Here is a 25,320-nt window from a genome sequence, read left to right as displayed (position 1 = left end):
GCAGAAGATTTCCATGAGGACATATCGAGGCATTCATTGTCAAGAATATATTTAGTGAAACTTCACTTTAGTGAACAGTGCCTTTCACTTCAATGTCTATTTCTGCAGATATTTGTTAGGTCACAGTTACCTATTTTCAATGAAAAGCATGTACCATATTTTCGTTGTGACATTGGATTCCATCATGAGACTTCATATTTGGTTTTATATACTGGTTAACTGGTCAAGGTCACGTGTTCTCAATAATAAAAAGCGTTTAATGTAGTTACGATTAATTGAAATGACCTACTGGAAGGTCCAAATGACTAGGCAATTAAATGAAATTTTTCATAATAATCCCTCAAATGTTTTCACGTCGAAGGTAAGCATTTATGTTTGTTTGTTTGTTGTTTGTTTGTGTTAAGTGTATTCTAGATTCTCTGGACATGGCACTGAAAAACATAAAAATGACACAAATCAATTAATCCCTAAGATCGATTGGTTGGCACGTCACTCGTTCAGCAATTATGATTTTACAACCAGTTCTCATCACCAATTGTGGAAGGACGAAGTCCTAAGGGCGGCGCTTTGAAGTGGGGAGGTTTCGAGTGACCTTCTATGAAGATCAAGGTCACTGGATTGGTCTATCTTAGAGTACGTCTGCTCCCTTCTGTACTGAGGAAATAATGTGTGTGTATAACATGTTTGTAAGAGTAATCAAACATGTGATTCTCTTAAATTGAGGTCAAGGTCATTACACCAAAAGTGCTTATAACTTTCTGTTTATGGTAGCTAGTGGGATAGCACTTTCTGTTTTGAAGTTGTCTTCTTTCCAAACGGGAAAAGATGTCATTTAACTGGAAGTGCCAACAACTTTCTTAGTAATGTTGGTGCAGAACTATTTTTAAGTTGTGATGCATTAAGCTTATGTTATGTTTGGCCTTTACTACAATTAAGTCAGTTTGTCTGTTTTCCCATTACAGAGGTGAAGTTATCAAACCAAGAGTGCTTACATTGACAGCTTGAGGCACAGGGCTAATTTCTACTGCATTTGGCAACAGCAGGTATCTGAGATGAATATAAAACATGTATTGATGAGGTCATCTGTCACTTGAGTAGATGGAAGTTAAAATTGGTCATGATACACGTTTGTTGTGGTAAAGTTTTCGCTATTCAAGAAAAATTATGATGGGACTAGTTCTGTATTGCATGTAATTTAATATATTTATTCATAAATGTTTTACATGTTTATCCTTGCATCTGTAGGTACTTGTAGAATAGCATTGCTGTTGTAAATATGTAAGCTTAGTGCCATAAGGTAGAAATGGATCCCATACACCTGGGAATATTGTAACAATTTAAACCTTTAAAATTATGGTCGCGGTTGTTTGATCAACAGCCATGGCGAGATGAAATCTGAAATGCATTGCTTCGATGCTGTCAGTGCCTTTCAAATTGATTAGCAGAGACAGAATTCGAAAGCATTAATTATGAGAAACAAAACGCGCTGATGGCAGAAAATCAATTTTACGACAATACTAATTCTCCATGTCACCAATTTGTAAGTGCTTTCTTGTAACGTTGTCTTTCTTTTTCATTCAGTATGAATCATTTCATCCACCAAGACTTGAACGAGCTGTTGACGACAAGTAGTTGGTACCTGACAAAGGCCACTGTGATGGACAATACTTGGACCGGTTACCACCTGGAAAACTCGCGGTGTGCCCTAGATGATTGTGCACTTTCCTGTAATCACTCGAACGTGATGCCACACTTACAACTACTGTGCATACTACCACTGTAGTTTTTCGCTGGGGACTAGTTGGTTTCAATATCATACTTGTGATGCTGATTTTCATGAACTATAGTGTCACGCCATTTTTCTGTATCAAACCATGTATAATAAAAGTATGAAAAATCCACTGATTGGTTTTCATTGTAGCTAGTCGGGCATTGATCTAGTGCAAATGATCTGTTGGAAATCTTGATATGATTCCCTAGTCTATCAGGCCCAATGATTTTCTCTCGATGCAAAATATATTGATTGACCACAGAGCCTAATATTTCAACACAAACGTGTTGTTTACTTCAAAAATGACTGCTGGGCGATATTTTGTAAGTACATAATACAAAGTGGTAAATAATAAATGTCTCGCAGGAATTTCTAGAGGTATAAAAAAGATTCTTCCAGAAATTTCTGCAGTAAAAACAAATCAGTCAAAATTTTCTTCAGAAATGCATTTGAGCTCATTTGAGGAACATACAGTTTCCTATGTGATTAAGTGTGTTCCTGTAGGCTCGATCCCTTTATGGTCATGTTCGGACTGCTGACCATTCCAAAGTTGTATCGCCTTTCCTTCATTTAAGTTATATCCCAGCGTGTTACATGTAGGTCCATGCGGAGGAAACGTCTGAACGTAGGAGAACCCAAATGTCAGTAAAATGATAAAATATAAAATTCGAAAATTAGGCTCTCGCTGTCAGTTGACAATGCATTTGTTTCAAAACTAAAGTCCATTTGTTTGCAAACAACTCTCGCAATGCTTAAATTGCATTGCGAGAGTTGTTTGCAAACAAATGGATTTTGATTTTCTTACAAAAATGATCACACATATCTTCACACCACGATTAAGTGGTATTCAAGGTGAAATATTCACGTGAAACGTGTGACGCACCACCTGAGAAGGGATGTATCAGGGTGTTTCTGTTCAAATAATATGTTTTCTCATCAACTGACCTGACAAAAATGATCATTCATTCAATATTTGGCAAGAAATGACATACATGTACATGTATGTTCTCTTCTATGGAAACTCATTGAAACACAAAGAAAGTAGTTCCCGCAGCTTCGTTTTGTTGAAAATGTTTCCACTGACGCGTTCAGCAAAACTCAGCGTTCTAAATGAGCAAACACCACAACATGGACAGATCAGAATATTTTAGCGAAGTGAATTACACTTTGAGGACAAAAGACGCATCAACAGCCACTGTTTTATTCGACTATTTAACGTTACAAAAACATCAGTCGAAAAAAGAGGAAGTAAGACATATAAGGAAACAAAAAGTCAAAACATAAAAAGTAGCCATATCCTGGGACTACATATCACCAATTCTGAGTCACTCGGTTGAATGAGAGAGCTCAGCATTATTCCGGACGTAAAATGTTAAAATTGCAGAATAATCAGTCAATGTAGTTTAACTATGCGCTGCTTGTTGATCAGTTCGGGAAACATGCGTCTACATGTAATTGATGTGTGATGGCACCAGAAACCCTGGATCTGCCTATGCCTCTGCTTGCTACACAATAACATAAAATATAATTTCCATCGCTAGCTTGTCAGTTTTTGCTGACTGTGTCGTTAAACAAAATTCAACATGATATACCACACATCACTTCACGTACAAAAGAATCATTGTGGATATCCTATCTTGTGTAAACGGGACAATTATAATAGCTTTTCGCCACAGGGATCAAGTTTTACACATGGTTCTTATTATTGATCCATAAGAGAGAAATGTTCAGAGGAGATAATGCCGGACTGCACGTTCCACTCTTGCCTATGAAAACATTACATTACCACTTTCACATGGCTGTCCAAATCGCCAGATATTTGGGCTAGCTAGGATCCAAAGCCTTCTTCAATCCATGCCGGGACGATGCGGATCAGTTTTGGAGTCACGTAGTGGTCTCAATAGCTACCGAGAACAAGGCCCATTTGTGAACTAACATCATCACTGCTTGAACTTTTATTGACTTATTTACAATTACTAACATTATCACATTCAGGCCATCATTTTCATGTGAGACGTTGACTTGCCTTTACACGTGTTCTCAATGGGTGGGGCAGAAAAATCGCACCTTTTCGCAAACATCTGATGTCATCACTACTTTTCACAGTTATTCATGAACACTTGATATGGTCGCACTCGTAGAATGGACACGGATGTCACTTTTATTTCCAAGTTCTAATTTTAGCGGTTACAGTGTGTGTAACACTTACGCACATTAATTTAATTTATCAGGGAATTGTGTTGGCGTTTGCTGTATATTACAAGATACATGTGGAATGGAGCAATTCCTTTGATCCCGTTTGTGACATGTATAACACGTTCATCAACTATCCGGGTTAGGATTGGCCTTCAGCAACCCATGCTTGTCTAACCCCGTGAAGATTCTGGTTAGGATTGACCTTCTGGAACCAATGCTTGTCTACCCCCGTGAAGATCTGGCTTAGAGGTGGTCTTCAGCAACCCATGCTTGTCTACGCCCGTGAAGATCCGGGTTAGAATTGGCCTTCTGGAACCCATGCCTCTCTGCCCCCGTGAAGATCTATGTTATAATTGGCCTTCTGGAACCCTTGCTTGTCTACCCCCGTGAAGATCTGGCTTAGAGTTGGTCTTCAGAAACAAATGCTTGTCTACCACCGTGGAGATCCGGCTTAGAGTTGGTCTTCAGCAACCAATGCTTGTCTACCACCGTGAAGATCCGGGTTAGGATTGGCCTTCAGCAACCCATGCATGTCTACCCCCGTGACGATCCGGGTTAGAATTAGCCTTTAGCAACCAATGCTATCCTCAGAAGCGACCAAGTTGATCGGGTGGTCAGGTCCATTCATATTCTTTCACAGGTATTTGACCTTTACGCCAAATTCTAACCTGTTTCGGCGGATAATCTAGACTGGTAATTTTCTTGCATTAACAATTTATATTAACTGATCGATGCTCATTTTAATCACTGGACTGTCCGGTCCTGAATCAATAATTACAAGACGCCGTCTTACAGCTGGAATATCGCTGAGTGCGGCGTTAAAACCAACCTCACTTATTCCAGCAAATATATGCTTTACATGTTATGTGTTACAAGTTTCTCACAAATTGTCTTGCTATTTACATCAAGCAAATAATCAGAAGCAATTCTTGCAAATAGAGAGCAAAGAAATGGGATAGTTTGACCCGGAAGTGTTCGGTATTCAACTGTTCTGACATTAACAGGCAAGTCACAAAACGGATTGAGTTATTCACTCATAGAAAACACATGAACTACAATAAGCAAGCTATTCGGGTGAACAAACTAAAAAACAGATTCTTGTAAATTAAAATATTACTCATAAATCATGATGATTGAGTCTATTAATTTGTTTGATGGTTTCCTATGTGAAAGCGTACAGTGTAAAGGTTGGGCAAAGAAGCCGTGTCAATTTACCTTAAATACTTGATGAAAAACCCTGTTTAACCACGAAGGAAAGCGAAGAGCAAACGTCTTGAATACTTTGTTTTAGCCTGGCAGGCTAACATCCTCATTACGCTGACAATTAACGTCGTAGTTAAGTCTCTTAAAGCCGGCTCGTGGCTTTATAGACGACTAGAGTTGATTCAGATTGAAGTCATTCAAACAACACTTATCGTGTTTGCCTAGTTTAAAGCCATTAAGACGGCGACTATGTCTGATACAAATGATGTGGTCGTCGGGGGTTTCCACGAAACAACAGGAAGCTGAAACCAAAAATACACATGCTTTATCGGTTTCCACACAACACCAGGGACCATACAGCACAAACATATATGGTTTACGGGTTTTCACACCACTCAAGGGACCAGACAAAACAAAGATTTTGTTGTCTTCGGGGGTTTCCACATCACACTAGGAAGCTGAAACCAAAAACACATATGGTTTATGGGTTTTCACACCACACCAGGGACCAGACAGCACAAATATATATGGTTTACGGGTTTTCAAACCACACCAGGGACCAGCCAATGCAAAGATTTTGTAGTCTTCAGGGGTTTCCACATAACACCAGGAAGCTGAAACCAAAACCACATATGGTTTACGTGTTTTCACACCACACAAGGGACCAGACAAAAAAAAAAAATTGGTCTTCGGGGGTTTTCACATCACACCAGGAAGCTGAAACCAAAAACACATATGGTTTACGGGGTCTCACACCACTCCAGGGACCAGACAAAACAAAGATTTTGTGGTCTTCGGGGGTTTCCACATCACAACAGGAAGCTGAAACCAAAAACACATATGGTTTACGGGTTTTCACACAACACGAGAGACCAGACAGCACAAACATATATGGTTTACGGGTTCTCACACCACTCCAGGGACCAGACAAAACAAAGATTTTGCAGTCTTCGGGGGTTTCCACATCACACGAAGAAGCTGAAACCAAAAACACATATGGTTTACAGGGTTTTCACACCACTCCAGGGACCAGACAAAACAAACAAATATGGTTTACGGGTTTTCACACCACTCCATGGAACCAGACAAAACAAAGATTTTGTGGTCTTCTGGGGTTTCCACATCACACCTGGAAGCTGAAACCAAAAACACATATGGTTTACGGGTTTTCACACCACACCAGGGACCATACAGCACAAACGTTTACGGTTTACGGGTTTTCACAGCACTCCAGGGACCACACAAAACAAAGATCTTGTGGTCTTCGGGGGTTTCCACATCACAAAAGGAAACTCAAACCAAAAACGTATATGGTTTACGGGTTTTCGGAGCACACCAGGGACCAGACAGCACAAACATTTATGGTTTACGGGTTTTTACACCACTCCAGGGACCAGACAAAACAAAGATTTTGTGGTTTTCGGGGGTTCCCACATCAGAACAGGAAGCTGAAACCAAAAACGTATATGGTTTAAGGGTTTTCACACCACACCAGGGACCAGACAGCACAAACATTTATGGTTTACAGGGTCTCACACCACTCCAGGAACCAGACAAAACAAAGATTTTATGGTCTTCGGGGGTTCCCACATCAGAACAGGAAGCTGAAACCAAAAACGTATATGGTTTAAGGGTTTTCACACCACACCAGGGACCAGACAGCACAAACATTTATGGTTTACGGGTTTTCACACCACTCGAGGGACCAGACAAAAAAAAGATTTTGTAGTCTTCTGGGGTTTCTACATCACACCAGAAAGCTGAAACCAAAAACACATATGGTTCAGCGTTTTCAGACCACACCAGGGACCAGACAGCACAAACATATATGGTTTACGGGTTTTAACACCACTCCAGGGACCAGACAAAACAAAGATCTTGTGGTCTTCGGGGGTTTCCACATCACAACAGGAAACTCAAACCAAAAACGTATATGGTTTACGGGTTTTCACACCACACCAGGGACCAGACAAAACAAAGATTTTGTGGTCTCCGGGGGTTTCCACAACACACGAAGAAGCTGAAACCAAAAACACATATGGTTTACGGGTTTTCACACCACACCAGGGACCATACAGCACAAACATATATGGTTTACGGGTTTCACACCACTCCAGGGACCAGAGAAAACAAAGATTTTGTGGTCTTTGGGGGTTTCCACATCACACCAGGAAGCTGAAACCAAAAACACATATTGTTTGCAGGTTTTGACACCACACCAGGGACCAGACAGCACAAACATATATGGTTTACGGGTTTTCACACCACTCCAGGGACCAGACAAAACAAAGATTTTGTAGTCTTCAGGGGTTTCCTCATCACAACGGGAAGCTGAAACCAAAAACTCATATGTTTTATGGGTTTTCACACCACGGCAGGGACCAGAAAGCAAAAACATATATTGATTACGGGTTTTAACACCACTCCAGGGACCAGACAAAACAAAGATTGTGTAGTCTTCGGGGGTTTCCACATCACACCAGGAAGCTGAATCCACAAACACATATAGTTTACGGGTTTTCACACCACTCCAAGGACCAGACAAAACAAAGATTTTGTAGTCTTCAGGGGTTTCCTCATCACAACAGGAAGCTGAAACCAAAGCCACATATGGTTTATGGGTTTTCACACCACTTCAGGGACCAGCAACCAAAAACACATATGGTTTACGGGTTTTCACACCACACCAGGGACCAGACAAAACAAATATTTTGTAGTCTTCAGGGGTTTCTACATCACACCAGGAAGCTGAAACCAAAAACACATATGGTAAAGCGTTTTCAGATCACACCAGGGACCAGACAGCACAAACATATATGGTTTACGGGGGTTCACACCACTCCAGGGACCAGAGAAAACAAAGATTTTGTAGTCTTCGGGGGTTTCCTCATCACACCATGAAGCTGAAACAAAAAACACATATGGTAAAGCGTTTTCAGATCACACCAGGGACCAAACAGCACAAACATATATGGTTTACGGGTTTTCACACCACTCCAGGGACCAGAGAAAACAAAGATTGTGTAGTCTTCGGGGGTTTCCTTATCACACCATGAAGCTGAAACAAAAAACACATATGGTTTACGGGTTTTCACACCACTCCAGGGACCAGACAAAACAAAGATTTTGTGGTCTTTGGAGGTTTCCACGGCCATAATATATTCTAGGTTAAGCTGTTGCTTTTGCTTTAGTTATTTTATAGCGCTTCAAAATGTGATCCGAGCATTCTGAAGTCATGCTGGATTCTTCACACTAAAAAACCCACTGTGCTCAGTGATCTGTGATCTGTTTGAAGCTCGGATACAACCAAAATGATTTTCTTCTCAAGATGTTGTTATGTGTGCTGCTATGTTACACTGCACGAACTTGTTCCTTTGACATTAATCGACTTGGGTGCCATTTAGCTGTTATTGCTATAGTTACAGGAATCTTCATCGTGAGATAACAGGATGTCTTTCATCAAAGGGGGAAGTGTCTCACAACATCATTCTTTAAAAAAATTCTTTAGTCCTTTAATCTAGGAACTCGACACAGTTCGGTCAAACAGCCGTTTTCATTAAATATAAAACGTCAACGACAGAAAATAATCAATTATCCGCAGAAACAGATTCCATTGGGTATAAAAGGCAAAATAGTGGCGGCATTTACATGAATATGAATGGATCACTTAAAATCAATGCTGACACCAGGTGCGAAATCGCACAATTTGCATAAAGAAAGTAAGTGTCTGTTGCCTAATCCGCACAGCACCATTTCTGTCACACGACTTCATTAATGGGGTACCTGGAGGCATGCCACTATGTTTGTACTTCATCAGACATGTATCGTCCCAAGCCGGAAGTGACATCCTTAAACCGGATGTACATGGGCTTATGTTGTTGTTTTCTTTGTTTTGTGGGGCTGAGGTGTTTTTTCTTCATAAAAGAGAGTTTTCCAGTCACATTTCAAATCATCACATGGAGGGAATGTTGAGATTTACTCTCTATTCACTTAAACATAATAATTGTACAGACGGAGGTGATTTTAAAACAATACACGGATTTCAGCCATTAATTTATGGCCCTAATTAGGTGTTTTATGGAGCCATCACGCCGTCAGAGCGTGGTGAGTCATGGCAATATTATTTAAATAAATCAGGTTAAAATCTAAAGATATACTATTCAAAAGTAGTTAGAGAATACCCGATTCTTTCATATGTCTATGGTTAATCAGTCATGTCAGTAAATATTCTTTTTGACATTTGATTTATGATCAACTTGTATTGTGTCTATTGTCTTGTACAAATCTATACAAGTATATGTATTTGCATATAGTAATTTGATGAACACCGCTCGAGGTGAGTGAGTATGGTATTACGCCGCTTAAGAAATATTACAGCACTATTTGGTGGGGACGCCAGAAATGGGCTTCACACATTGTACCTATGTGGGGAATCGGACCTGGGTCTTCCGCGTGAGGAGCGAACGCTTTAAACAGTGGCTAAGTTACCTGGCCGCTCCCATCTCTGTGATAATGGTGTTATCACATATCAAATATGTATGTATGTATGTATGTATGTATGTATGTATGTATGTATGTATGTATGTATGTATGTATGTATGTATGTATGTATGTATGTATGTATGTATGTATGTATGTATGTATGTATGTATGTATGTATGTATGTATGTATGTATGTATGTATGTATGTATGTATGTATGTGTTTAATTGCGGTAGATATCTACATAACACTTGACAACAATGTCAACAATCAGACAGTTTAATAGAGAATTGTTACATAACTATGAGTGTTCCTGCTTGAACAAAGAGCTTTTCTATAATCGCATATCTAGTCTCACATGGCTGGAAAGCCCACTTTATGTCAGTTAAACTCTATGGACATTAGCATTAGATTTATTGTCCGACGACATTTTGATTGAAAGGAATAATAAGAAATTAGTTGGGGCTTTTCAATAGTATTTAAAACGCATTCCATTTTTTTTGTCCAATGAATGGGGTTACGGTTTAATGACGCTCTCAAAAGTCGTATATGTGACTTAAGGTAAAGACATGTATCTAATCGATCCGTATTTTTTAAGGGAAATATCACAGTGTACATGTATAGCTTTTGTCTGTATAATTTTTGCTTGCATCATAATCAAGATAATTGTCATTTCTAAATCCGACGCGCACGTATTCGGCGTCAAGTCCAAAACTGATGGCCGACAAAATATTACTTTAGACAATGCAAACAATACACACAATGGCTGATAATACCGACAATTATTTATCAATGTATAATTTGTATGTAATCCATTATTTGTTCCAGTTCAATGTATCTTTCAACATTGAAGGAAGAATGGGGTAGTATTATGAATAAAATGAAAATTTGAATAGCGAAAAACATTCACAAGTATCCCAGACCATGTTGAAACATGGAGAGACTAATGTCATCCTACACAACGCTTGTGTCGGGGGTTTTAGGCATAAAACTAATAACTCACATTAAGGGGTCAATGGAGTTTCGCACAAGATCCCAAATAATCTGCGGACTTTCTGTAGAGTTTTTGCGAAATAAAGGAAAAGACTTTTCCGTGGTAGTGTATGTAGATCTGTCTAATTTACTACAATACAAGAAGGTAAACATGCGTGTGTGCAAACGAAACGCGATAGAATTCTGTATATATATATATATATATATATATATATATATATATATATATATATATATATATATATATATGTATGTAACAAATCTATCTCTACTACAAAATTGTGAAAGGTTTTATGTAGAAAAGGCAAAATAGCGGTGAATATATACGAATGGATCAATGAATATCAGCAAAAACCTTTTCAATGTATGGCATAATGGGAAATATCACTTTCTCGTTCTCTCCTCTATCGCTATCTCGTTTTGTCGCTTTATCGTTTTCTCGTATCTTTCTATCTCTTTCTTGCGTTCTCGCTCTATTCCTTTCTCGTTCTGTCGCTTTCTCGTTCTATTGCTTTCTCACTTTCTTGTCTCGTTCTATCATTTCTCGCTCTATCGCTTTCTCGTTTTCTCCATACATAGCTTTCTCGCATTCTCACTTTATCGTTTTCTCGTATTGTTCTATCACTTTCTCGTTCTATCGCTCTATCGCTTTCTCCCTCCATAGCTTTCTCATTCTATCGTTTTATCGTTTTATCGTATCGTTCTATCCTTTCTCTCTCTATCGCATTCTTGCTTTCTCCCTCCATAGCTTTCTCACTTTCTCGTTCTATCACTGCTCTATCGCTTCCCCTCAAATATTCATGACCTTCAATGCAACCAGCAAAGAACATCACATAGATCGAACTGTGTCAGCTGCTAAGGCTCATCTCCTGATTGATGTCGCAAAATATATTAAACAGTTCACCTGTTGAAAAGGAGTAATGGATAGATTTTGCAATGGAATACACCGAATCTCGTAGCTCATGGTGATAATCTGAAAGCATTTATTTCAAATTTATCTGAGCTTCCATATGTTATCTGTGTCCAGAAGTCATTCCTCTATGTAGAGAGTAGTTTTAATATCAAGGGATAGGCCAGTTTCCGACAGGATACAGTAATTAAAATGAGTAATTAAGATGTCTCAAATCCTCGTAGAGGAGCCTGTTCAATTTTCTAAAATCTGATTTGTCCTTCATTGAGTGAGTGAGTGAGTGAGGTTAAAGGGCGCTTTTAGTATTCCAGCAATATCACGGCGGGAGACACCACAAATAAGCTTCACACATTGGACCCATGTCGGGAATCGAACCCGGGTCTTCGGTGTGACGAGCGAACGCTTTAACCACTAGGCTACCCGACCGCCCCTGTACACGAAAGAGCACAAGCTAATGCAGTTAAGATTTACTTTGATGAAAATAAATCCTGACAGTGATTCATGTGTACAACACTGGGAATTCTAATGTAAACGATAATATCAAATTAACAGAGGATGGTCATAAGCCCTAATTCATTTGTTGGTATTTTAACAGTCACAATGTTTTGTGGAGAATCATTAAATCAGACCGCAACGGAACAGTAATCGAAAACGTTTTGGATGAATCTGACCTAGGCCCACTTGCACAAGATGATCTTAGCGATAAGACTATTGTTAGCCTATGTTAAAGTATGGGAGTTAAGATCATCTTAGCGCTAAAATCGCTTTGTGCCAGTGAGCCCTGGTGATTTTAAATCATGGTAAAATGACCCGAATGCATCTATGGATCCTTTCGATGATATCCTCCTCTTTAGTATCTAAATGTAGCTGGGATATGTTCCAAGACGATGCTCTTGGTAGTGATCACTTTCCAGTATTCATTGAAATTCATGACAGTCCACTTAGAGATTCTTGTGTACATGTTCAACACTGGAAAGATGCAAACTAGTCCGATTTTGTCCTCTTTGCGAGCAACATATTACTTCTGAACTAATAAACGAAGAAACTGATGTTTAAATGGCAACATTACTTCTCACATTGAAATATCCAGGCTACTATTTGACAATCGTCAGGTAAGCAGTTTTCTTTCATTCCCAAAGTTTGGTGTTACGATGAATGTGAAAAGGCAAACAAAGGAAGGACACAAGCCTAGTTTGACATACTTCTCTTCCTTGTGATCTGGCTGTGTTCAGAAAGAAACGTGTCGAGTTTCAACGTGTCGTTCGTGGGGCAAAACGCTGCAGTTGGCGTAACTATAGTTCAAGTATATATAGATTTACTCATACGATGAACTTTAAGGTACCACATCGAAAACAAACAATTCCTCTCCTGGAGCAGATAATTTATGTTATGAGGTGTTTAAGCACATGCCTGATTCTGCTCTTTTAATTATCCGAGAGCTGCTTAATACTTCGAGTTCTTGGTTTATTCCTAAAACCTGGACACATGCCATCATTGTCCAAGTTACCAAACCAGGGAAGGATCCAATAATGCCTGCTTCATACAGACCAATTTACCTAACTTCCAATCTATCCATTAGATTAGGCTTCTGTCAAGAATGAAGTCAGGCTTTAGAAAGAGACCTCTGATATGAATGTGGCCTGGGCATTCAATAGAGTAATGCTTCACTGTCTCGGGAGTATTTTTGTCAGTGTGTAGTACATACAAGGGAGACCTCTTCATGCGTGACACTTGCGGTAAGCATTTAACCCACGGTGTCCAGGACGAAGTCGACGAACTGTCCTGTTTGTTTTTACAGAAGGACAAACTGAAAGCAGATGTCGGCCAGTTACCCCAGCATCCCACAACTGTTGCCAGCTCGTGTTTAAATAAAGTCGAAATCTGTTAGTTGGGGTCTGAATTCTGATATTGTCACCTCAGAGAATTGGAAGACAGATTTCGCAAGTTGGTCTGCTGTTTCATGTCCATGCAGCCCAACAGGAGCTGGAATCCACACAATGTCACACGTTATTTAGTTTAAGTTCAACAATGTATTCAACTTTAATATTTCATAAACAATGTCACTTCGTGAACCATTGACACCCTATTCAATTATTTTAACACCCGCCATGTCAGTAAATATAACTATGATGTGTTGGGCGCAAATAGCCCTTTAATGGTCCAAGTCGCCCCAAACCCAAATACCATACCATACCATGCTATACCATACCATACCATACCATACCATGCTTATCATTCCTGTTTTACAGTAAAACCGGATCTTTACCCTCAGAAATACGTTAAATAGAATAACGTCAAAAAGGTATGTTTAAAATGAGTGTGAATGAATTAATTTGGTTTTGACGTCGCGTTGAGCACTGCGTGTCAAAACGATGTGGAAGGGAAATCGAAAGTGATAAATGGTTCTGAGAAACCACATACTCATGGTGAAAGTGGGATTCGAACCCATACGTTCGGATTCTGATACGTACCTCTGCCAAGCAAATTGCGGCGACGTAGACGGCTTGGCTATCTGTCATAAATATACGGCTGGAGGATGAAGCACACTTTTACAGCCTTATGAAATGGCGCTACTTAATAAACAAGCTGCAGTTCACTATAGGTGAGGGGACAAGGGTGGCCTAGTCGTTGAGGCCGCCGCAATAGGCTGTGCAAAGTTGCATCCCTTGAGCACGCCAGAAACCTAGGATTGTTTATCAACTCTAAAACTAAGAATAAATCATATTCAAACTGTGGTTTAAAATACTCGTGTGTCCTTTGCACACAGTATTCTCGTGTTCATATCTACCACGCCGCGATTCGCTGTGCAGAGTGGCACGCCAGAAACCAATGATTGTGGGTTCGATTATGTTCCTAGGTTTGTCAGCACCACACCCATGGGTTCCACCAAAGTGGTATCTATTGCCCCCTCCCCCCCCCCTCCCCCCCCCCCCCCCCCCCCCCCCCACACACACACACTTCACGCACTCACACATTTTTCGCCGTGATATAACTGGAATACTTTTCAAATCGGCGTTAGAACCAACTCACTAACTCATCCTACATGATAGTATCCTGTAGTCTCGCCCAAGACATTGACTAACAACCTCTCCCTGTTCCAATGCGGTACAGTCCTCACTGTGACAATAACCCATACGGATCGATTATCAGATACTCTCAGTACCTGTGTTCACCGGTCACTTGCTCTCACTGTGTGTGGGAGGCGCCAGTCATGGAGCCCTGTTTGAAGACTAATTCACCAGCAGGGCGACTGAGGGGAGTTATGGAGGTGAAACAAACTGTTTGACAGAATGACACATTTCATTCATAAGTGCCATACAGAGATGGATGATTTGTAGCGCCAGAGAAGCTTGTGAAAAAAATCCCAATGCCATTGGGAAACCTGGAGATTGTGTTTATAGTGGTGACAGGGGTCGTATTGTTGTTCTCTGTGTGTAGTAATATATTGGTTATAGTGTTGGTGATTAAAAACCCCAAATTGAGGAACGTCACCAACCTGTTCATCTGCAACCTCGCCATCAGCGACATCCTGCTCGCCGGCATCGTCCTACCTCAGAATCTGCATGACGTTTCTCATCCAACTGATAACTATGAAGGTAGGAACTTATAACACTGTTCTGCCAAATGTGGTATGCGGTATTTTCATGTTTTCGTTGGTGGTAATATAATACAACAGTGTGTGTATGTGTGTCGGCTGTCAAAATGCTCGTGCATCCTGTGGTATTTGTTAAAACAAATTGAAAATTAATATTCAGAGAACTAAAAAATTTAATGTGTAAATATGTTTGTACTTAAATATAGTTTCTAACATAATTAGACCCCTGAAGATCCGGGGTAGAATAGGTTGTTGAGACTGCCAATTTGCTCGAAACTGCTACCCCTGAAAGGAGTGTTCAGTGGCAAAGTTATGGCCATCAAATGTCATTCCATTCGTGACCAACTCGTGTTATTCCGGGACAAGCCGAATAGCGACTCGTGCCCCTCTCATGGCCATTTTTGCGACCGGGTTCCGTCTTAGCGCAAACGGGCATACCTAAAACAATTGTCAACTCGTTGCGTAGTGGTTCACATATATTTCCCCATATATTATATATATTTCAGATGGAATTTAAAGCTCATCTCGACATGCGGAATTATACAGTTTGATTGAACACATTTAACATTTTTAAATGCAAGACATGTGTAAAATCAAAAATTATTTCGGAGGGATTTTTTGACGAAGAACTTGAAATCATACGCGCACTCTGATTGGTTTGTCGTATTTTCGCACATAACATTCATTGATAGGGGGGCGTGTTTTCTTGCAGGTTACGAAAAGAGGCGAGTGGTGACGAATGATGACATTCGTGTACAAAATAGGGACCAGCCAGTTTACGTTCTGTTTGTATAGATTTATAAATATCTTTCACATCTCAGCCATTAATTTGGTCAGAAAAACGTCTATGGGTTGCCTGGTTATTCTGAATGTACCTTCACGTTGAGTGAATGAGTGTTGTTTAACGCCGCATTTAACTTCAGCTATGTCACGACAAATTGAGTCGTGGCCTGGCTGAATAACAATCCATGTCGTCGATATCCATCTCTCTCGACTGATTGTTACTGACCGCCATGATCTTCATCAAGGGCAATGCACTGATTCTTGCACCGGTCAAATAGCGACTTGTTGCCATCACCACTAAAGAAATTTAATGAGACTTCACTTTCCCTCTATCTGCTACATTTAAATGCACGGTTCAGGAAATGTTTCCCTACTGTATGCCTTGAATAAGTTAATGGAGAAATATGTATCATTAACAAAACTATACTCCTAAGGTTTCATATAAAACAAACATTTTGTAAAAAGTCTTAGGCCCAGAATATTTTTTTATCATGTCAATATGAAATATCCAACATACAACATGTTCATATACGACGATATATTTTACCCTATCAGAAAGTTACTATTTATTCGTGACAAATCGTGTTTTTCCGGGAAAACCCTTTCGTGAAGGTTACGGAAAGACACGAGTGGTGTCATGTGCTGGCGGATGCTAATTGGTTTCAGGAAGTAATTCCGCAACTTGACCCTTTATCTAACGGAAACCCTTCAAGTTAGCCTCTCAGGAACCACCTGCAGCTGTGGCTGGTTGGACGACTATTTTATTACTCTGTATTTCGGAGTAGCCTATTCAGCGTAAGGAACTTACTGAGATGTTTTAATTCTTTACAATTCGATCTACCTGCGATATATTTCATAGTCGATATTTTCGGTGACACAAGCAGTTTTTATTATTTATATACGTTGATCTAAGGTAGCAATACAAGTAATGGAACTCGTGCAAGTGAACTTTTCAGTGTAAACACATCCCGTGCTGCGTTTTGTGACGGGACATGCATCGCATTCATTACAGTTCGCCCTAGCTCATTATAGAGCTTAATAATAATAATTAAAGTTTAATAATAACATACGATAACAGTTAAAGAATACAAAATGAAGCATGTTCGTTATGACTAGTTAGTGATGCTATTCCATCACGTAAAGAAACAAGGCAACATGTGTTTCGTAGCAATTTTCTTGGTCCTGTTGGTTTTTAAAATATTTGGTCGCAATCAAGAACTATTTTACCAGCACATTGCAAACATGGACGTGAACAGTGACGAACTTAATGAGTGAAAAAACCCAGTAGACTCCTAATTGGATGTTCGATACCTAATTAGTTTCAGATTATTTAGAGTAGGATGATTACATTACTGTGTTGGAAATTAGGAGCGCAACCTTCTCCTGTGCACGTTACGTACCACGTGCCCGACCAATGGTCACGTGTGGCCAGAATATCAGACTCGAAATACTTTCTACCTATTCCATATTGGGGGCTTGGCAAGGAATGGCATTAACATATCTTTCTTTTTGTTTTGTTTATGTCTAGTTTCTTAAATGTTGTTATAGTTTTTTGGGTTTTTTTCGTTAATATGTTGTTTTTTGTTTGAATTTTGTTTTGATATTGTCTTTTGTTGTTGTCTTTTCTTTGTTTTGTTTATATTTTGTGTTGTTGTTTGTTTTGTTTTGTTGTTGTTGTTGTTGGAGGGAGGCATCTCCATGAAACCCTGACACTGTATATGTAGATAACAGTGTTTGTTACCTTACAGATTTTCCTAACTTTGATTAACTACCTCCTTAATTGAAAACGAATCACCTCTTCGAAAAAGAAACGCAAGAGTACTAAAATCGTAAATATCTGACAGAATGTTGCCAACATCCATACAAAATTAATACCAAACATGAACTGGTCCTTTCTGCATGGATTTGGATTGAATTGTGTGGAAAGAATGAGGTACTGCAGAAATTTGGTGACAAGATACACAACCACATGACTTGCAATTGCAACATCACTTGTTGGGCTAGAACAACGTTGGGTTTTCAAGTTCCCAGCAAAAACATACCACGACTGCAAACAGGAGAATCATCTTCAGCCATAGCCAGGTTTTTTTCTACGTAGCACCAAACACCATTACAAGACTGGAACCGTTATCAGACACACGGGACCTTTCCAGATCCGGTCGACCACTCATTACTACTAGAGCACAGAACAGATTCATAAGGCTACGTCACTTACACCAGCTAGCAATACCAGATTTTCAGCCCAGACAGTGAGGAGTTAGGAACCGTTTACGCGCTGAAGGTATTTGCGCTAGAAGACCAGTTCGAGGTGTCATTTTGACGGACGTGTATCGTCGGCTACGACGTCAATTGTGTCATGGTGACAGGGCATGGCCACAACTGCGATGAAGACAAGTTTGATTCAGTGATGAGTCACGTTTTATGCTGCTCCTTGCGGATTGTAGACGTCGTGTTTACAGGCGTCACGGGGGGAACGTTATGCACGAAACTACATACAGGAAGTGGACAGCCTTGGTTGTGATAGTTTGATGACGTGGGAAGCCATCTCCTAGATTGTCAAAACTAACTTGGTGTACGTTCTGGTGAATTTAACGGCACAACGTTACACGTCGTTCCCATTATGCAACAAGCGAACGTCATTTTCCAACAAGACAACCCCCGACATCACACGGCAAGACTGACTACATTTTACAGGATTCACAACATCCAGTTCCTGCCATGGCCCTCCAGGTCTCCAAATTAAAACCCAATCGAACATGCATGGGATGCACTGGATCGACTGCGAGCATGTCAGCAACAATCACAGAACCTCCAACAGTTGCCACAAGAGCTGGGTGAACATTCCCCAGGCCACAATTCAGGATCTGATTGCTTCCGTGTGATTACGAAGCCAGTCAGTTTGGGACTGTAATGGTGGCCATAAAAGATATTGAGAACAGATGACCTTCACCTTGAAATCAACTATCTACTGTGTGCCATATGGAACCTGGGTCAATGAGAATGATGTGTGCCAACTTTGAACAATTGATAACCATCTGTTGATTATTAATATGATATACATGTATAACATTTACATCTAAAATCACTTTTGCTCTTTCTTGGCAGAGTATATATACGAGGGGTGTTCAATAAGTTTTGCAACTTTAATGTTAGACCAAGTCGCAGAATATCTTTTACACTTTTATTTTTCAATATAGTCTCCATTCACCTCAATACACTCATTCCATTTGTCCTCCAAGCTTTTAATACCACTTTTATAGAAATCCGCAGATTGGTCCTCTAACCACGCCTCTATGGCAGCCTTTATATCCTCGTCATCCTGGAAGCGTCTTCCACGTAGGGCAGATTTCATTTGCCGAAACAGGAAATAATCACTGGGGGCTAAGTCTTGGCTGTAGGGTGGGTGATTTAACTGTTAGAATCCACATTCACATAATTCGCATATGGATTTCTTTTGCTTTGCATCCCTCCTTGGTAAGGAACTTTATTAAAGCGCGTTGTTCAGGTTTGAGAGAATCCATGATTGTGACCACCCTTAGGTGAATAAAGCCATCACATCTAACTTGTTGTTGTGTCTGGAACTTGTTATGACACGTGTCAACCTGATTTTATGACTTGTGTCACACCTGTCGCAAGGTGACATTGTTTGTGTAAACACAAATGCCCAAGTTGCAAAACTTATTGAACGCCCCTCGTGTATAATATCGACATCAATTTGGGGAATTAATATGTTTGTTGTCCCAGTATATCATTGCATAATAAAATATATCCACTTTCGTTAAATAAGAAGGGACTTGATGCATGCGTCATACATAACTAAGTCTGAAATGAATAAATACTGACACCTCATCTACAAATTCCATAACGAGATCCGTTGATTATGCAATCGCTCCATGTCTGTGGCAAATCGACTGTCCAGCTGGCTATATGTCCTCCTCTTTGGTTGCTCCTGGCAGGAGGTTGCCATGGCAGCAACAAAAGCCTTGTTCTCCTCATACATTTTGTTTCACCTCGATTGGAAATGGACTGGCTCAAAACTTGACGTGAAGTTTACATCGATGATAAGGTCCCTGGGTTATTAAAACAAAGCTTTAAACTCTAAATGCCTTTGGGCTTTCAGTTGATTGTCTAGTTAGTTAACAGGAATACTCCTGGGCGGCGTCAGGCAACAAACAAACATTTCACGTAAATTGTGTGAGTACGGGCGCTACCGGTAGGGCATGCGTGACATGTTTCCTCCTTTCAAGAACACACTGATTTTCAGTGATCCATTTATTAACTTTCACTACAATTTTGCCTTTTACGCCCAGTGGAATCTGTTTCCGCCCATAATCGAGACTGGTTATTCTCTGGCGTTGACGGTTTATATTCATATTGTATTCCAGGGATACCGACATTGGGCCTGTTAAATAAACGGTTTTTTATGCACCAGTTATATCTTATGTGTCCATCTGCTGCCTCTGCAATGCTGGTATGATCCAGCTTGTAGAGTATACACATGGCCACAGTAACAAGACAGACACGTATCCTGGTTCAATGTCACTATTTATATCGTTCTTGACATTCATGATTTATACTTGAATTCAAGCAAAGATTCATAAAGTTGTTACTTGCAAACACATGTTAATACTTGATACATTCAAACAACGATCCATACTTGTTACACTCTTCAAAAAAAGAAACGCATAGTTAAACAACAAGGATATTTATTAAGCGGATGGAAAAGTATCTACACAGAATATGCGTGAACACAATCAAATGAAATTAGACACAGTGATCGACAAAAGCATTGTCGCCATTGTCAGCATTAATTCAGTTCAGTCATTGCACATGTGTAGCCACAAGGGGGCGTCATGGTCAGTACATGGTCACACCACCTCTTGTAAGGCGTTGGCGAGTTTTGCCAGTGTGTGGTGACGTTGACGGACGCATCGATCAAGTTCGTCCCACAAATGTTTAATCGGGTTGAGATCAGGCGATTTGGACGGCCATGGAAGGACATTGATGTTCTCATTAACAAGGAAATTAACTGTTGCACGTGCTGCGTGGGGCCGAGCGTTGTCATGTTGGAACAGCTCCCTCTGGCGGTCCAAAGTTGGGAGGAAGTGAGGACGCAGAATTTGGTCTATGTATCGGTTTGCTGTAAGATTGCCCGGGACAACCACTAACTGTGATATACCCGTGTAGGATATGGCTCCCCACACCATGACACTCCCTCCACCAAATCGGTCCACCTGTTGAACGCAGTTCGACACAAAACGTTCATGTCGACGTCGGTATACACGTTGTCTTCCATCCCGTCGTGAAGAAAACGTGACTCATTGCTGAACCAAACGCGTCGCCAGTTCCTGAGATCCCGTACTCTATTGCACCACCGGACACGTCGTTGACGGTGTAGACGTCGCAAGACAGGTCCAACTTTCGGTCGTCTAGCTCGAATTCCCACTTCCCTCAGACGATTTCTGATGGTTTGGTCGGAAATTCTTACAAGGCACTTGTCCGTTGCTGTAGCAAATTGATTCCGAAGGTGATGCAACTGGATGTACCGATCCTGAGCAGGAGTGGTCACTCTTGGTCTTCCACTTCTGGGATGATCTTGAGTCAAATTAGTGCGGGTATATCGATCCCATAGTCCAGATATGGTGCTTTGGTGAACGTTGAAGTGTCTTGCAACGGCAGACTGGGACTTCCCTGCTTCCAAACGTCCAATGGCGATATTTCGGTCAGTTGCAGTTAATCTTGGCATTTTTCGATCTCCGTTCACCTAAGAAAATTCGTAATGAACTGATGAATTTTGTACGGTCTTTTATAGTCAGTGTCTCTACTCTTGTTTCCAACATTTTGCACGTGCATTGTGCTGAAAACCTTTTCCGAAAGCAATTTCCGTGCATCCTTTGCATTTTTGCTGATAAACGTTTACAAAAAAAAAACATTTTGAGATATAGTAAGACGAGTTCTATGGATGAACAACTTCTTTATTACAATTGGTGCTAAACAACTTCTTTATTACAATTGGTGCTGAACAACTTCTTTATTACAATTGGTGCTGAACAACTTCTTTATTACAATTGGTTGTTCATCCATAGAACTCGTCTTACTTTATCACTCCAACTTCTAAATGCCACTCAAAGAAGTTATTTTGAGATATGCTTGCGCGCAATCCACAACAAACATGACATGATTAACGGGAATGAAACATAAGAATTGTCTTTATGACGAGTGCTGGGGAAAAAATCTAATTGGAATTCTGAAAACACCTATGCGTTTCTTTTTTTGAAGAGTGTATATTTAAACGAAGATTCATACTTGTTACATTTCTTAACCACATCTGGCTTTCTCCTGTACCTATCACCTAACTTATGGTGTACTTTATCGGTAGGTCTTCGAAAGGGCTTCATGGGAGTCAGGTTAAACACTTAATTAAGAAAAAGACGATACTCAAACCAAATTTCAAATTCAAAAAAGACTTTAAAAGAGTGCGCCTAAGATTGATGTTCGTTCGTTTCTTCATTCCCAGTTCACTGAAGTAAATAATTGAAATCTTTCCATAGCGGTCGTAACAATTGATTGATGTTCTAAGCATTTAGTAACGGAGTATTGATGGCAGATATATATTACGCATTTGAATTAAGTTTCTCTTGATGTAACCTCAAGTAGCTCGACAGTAATAAACTAGTTACTAAGATCAACCTTTTCATTCAAATCATTACAATGAAGAGCTCTAGCAGTGTGACCTAGTACTGTCCAGCTGTACTCGGGGCGGTCGGGTAGCCTAGTGGTAAAAGCGTGAGCTCGTCACGCCGAAGGCACGGGTTCGATTCCTCACATAAGCACAATGTGTGAAGCCCATTTCTGGTGCCCCCCGCCGTGATATTGCTGGAATATTGCTAAAAGTGGCGTAAGACCATTACCATTCACTCACTCTAGCACACCCGTGAAGATCCGTGATGGCCTTCAGCAACCCATGCTTGCTGTAAGAGGCGACTAACGGGATCGGGTGGTCGCTGACTTGGTTGATGCATTTCATCGTATCCCAATTGCGTAGATCGATGCTCATGATGCCAATCACTGGATTGCCGGGTCTATACTCGATTATTTACAGACCACCGTCATGTAGCTGGAATAGTGCTGAGTTAAGCAACAATCCAACGAACAAACACTCACTCTAGCGATAGTCAGATACCTTTATTTTATCATTATTACGACGGGCTATCGCAGTATGTACACATACAAGTAGTCTGGAAATGGGATAAATGGACAAAAAGTGCTCTGAAGTCAACCATGCTTATTTGTCATGTGTCTTGAACATTTCCAATCATAATCTTGCATTTTGGACTACTTTTTACAAGTTATGTCCCTTCTATGTCCCTCCTATTGACCAATCAGATTTCACCTCTCAAATAACTTACTTTTAGTTAAAACAAAATGGCGGTCCCCAGTCAAGACGATCAGATCGATAATCCAAATCTATATTATAAAAAAAAGGATCTTACTTCGCGAATCGCATCCAATCACGTGAGCACCTGGATAAGAAACATGAAAGGGTTTGGAAAATATATGTTGACAACGATTTGACGGTACACAGACTTAACAAATCCTGCAATAGACCGAAATGTGCACGGAAGTTGACGAACCGGATGTCGATTTCGTTACGCGATTTTGATTGAACTTATGCATAGACTCGTTAGTCCAGCCAAGTCAAAACTCCATTATTCCAGCCTAGTTCGGCAAGGGTGGTAACTGGACTTTTATAGCCAATGAACACCCTGAACTGAACAGATTGCAGCACTTTGATAATGTCGTCATCTTCAATACATCTAATTCATAGATTCATTGTGGGGTCATATTGTGTGTGAATGTGTGCGTGTGTGTATGCGTGCGTGCGTGTGGCTGTTTGTATTAGTCCGGAATTATGCCGATTTATAGTGCTAACCCGCTGAGATACCATGCCGCAATTCAACACTCATACCCCACTCAGACACACTACTACTCCGAGCCAGCCAGTCCTTGTTTCAGCCGAGCGCCAGTCAGGGTCAGAACAAGTACCATCTTTTTAACGTCTTTTGATATGACGCTCCCCGGGATCGAACCCCGGACCTTCCGCTCTCCGGGCAGAGGCGGTCTTTTAGAAAGTAGGCCATGTGAAATCGGCTGTTTTTTTCCTCGAACACCTGGTCTCATCACTGCTTTTTTGCCATTTACGCTAAATGTAATCTATATCGGGGGCTCCTGAAGACTGGATATTCTTTTGTATTGACTTTTTATATTGGCCATCTATCCACCACATAAATGAACTTGAAGAATTCTCCAAAGACTATCACGAATAACTTGACTGCAAAGAATGACGTCATGGATCGTTGTTGACATTATCGATAACACTCTTCAAACCGCCATATATACTTGATGTGGTATTAACCCATACTTACTGAGCAAGACTGTCGTTTAGGCCCCGTGCTTCAGTAGGAAAGTCTTTGTGGTGACATTTCGGATTTAAAGTGTGAACAGAGTTTGCAATTTGTTTGACATTTGCGTGATAAAAGACGAAAATTTACTGTTTCTTTCTAACTGGTTAATTATACACTGACGTACCTGTATGTTTTGGCCTATCAACGTATTACCTTTCGTAAACCCCAGCAAGTTTGTCCCTCAAACATCACGTCTTATTTACCCTTTTCGCGAGCACCCGTGTCATGACTGATTTCCAGTGATCCATTGATATAATTGTCACCGCTCTTTTGACTTTTACGCCCAAAGGAACCTGTTTCGTGGAAGGCTGAATATTCTCTGGCGTTGACTATTTAAATTGTCTTCCCCCTCAATATGTGTGTGTGTGTGTGTGTGTGTGTGTGTGTGTGTGTGTGTGTGTGTGTGTGTGTGTGTGTGTGTGTGTCTGTGTGTCTGTGTTCGTGTGTGTGTGTTTCTGCGTGCGAGTCTCTGTGTGTCTGCATGTGCGTGCGCGTGTCTGTGTGTGTGTGTGCATGTGTGTGGGGGCAAAGGAGGGTTGAGTGGACAGGCGTATATATACTCAACAACAAAGGTTCCTGTGACACCAATATTTTAGTGTATTTTTCAAACAAGTAAAGTTTGGTTTTCAATATTGTAGTACATGTATGGAATCAAGTCACAAAAACGCAACTGCTACAGAAAAGCATGCATTCCATGCAAAAGTTGACTTTTATGCAGGACCCATGCATTTCACTACCCAAGAATGGGTATAAAAACATGTGCGTTAACGGGATCCTATATGCATTGTTTGGCATCGTGCTGACAACCACTCAGAAAAACAACAAAATTACGCAATTATTCAACATTACGAAATGCCACGGCTGTCCGAAAATGAGCGTCTGCGAGTCATTGGTATGCTTGAAGCAGGATCGAGTCAACTTGA

At 40.4% G+C, this 25,320-nt stretch overlaps 1 protein-coding gene across 1 annotated transcript in view; it reads left to right on the top strand.

The window, feature by feature from the left end:
- The window catches only part of LOC124132850 (RYamide receptor-like), a 95,244-nt gene that overhangs the window by 53,766 nt on the left and 16,158 nt on the right, over window positions 1–25,320 (top strand). Inside the window, exon 2 of the mRNA XM_046496990.2 lies at window positions 15,010–15,150. Coding sequence (XP_046352946.2) covers window positions 15,010–15,150 — 141 coding nt within the window. The remainder of the gene's footprint in view (window positions 1–15,009; window positions 15,151–25,320) is intronic.

The sequence above is a fragment of the Haliotis rufescens genome, unplaced genomic scaffold (genome assembly GCF_023055435.1).
Source record: "Haliotis rufescens isolate VD_foot unplaced genomic scaffold, xgHalRufe1.0.p SCAF_11, whole genome shotgun sequence".
Taxonomy (NCBI): Eukaryota; Metazoa; Mollusca; class Gastropoda; order Lepetellida; family Haliotidae; genus Haliotis; species Haliotis rufescens.
The sequence above is the reverse complement of the archived record's forward strand: the minus strand, read 5'-3'. Positions and strand labels throughout refer to the sequence as shown.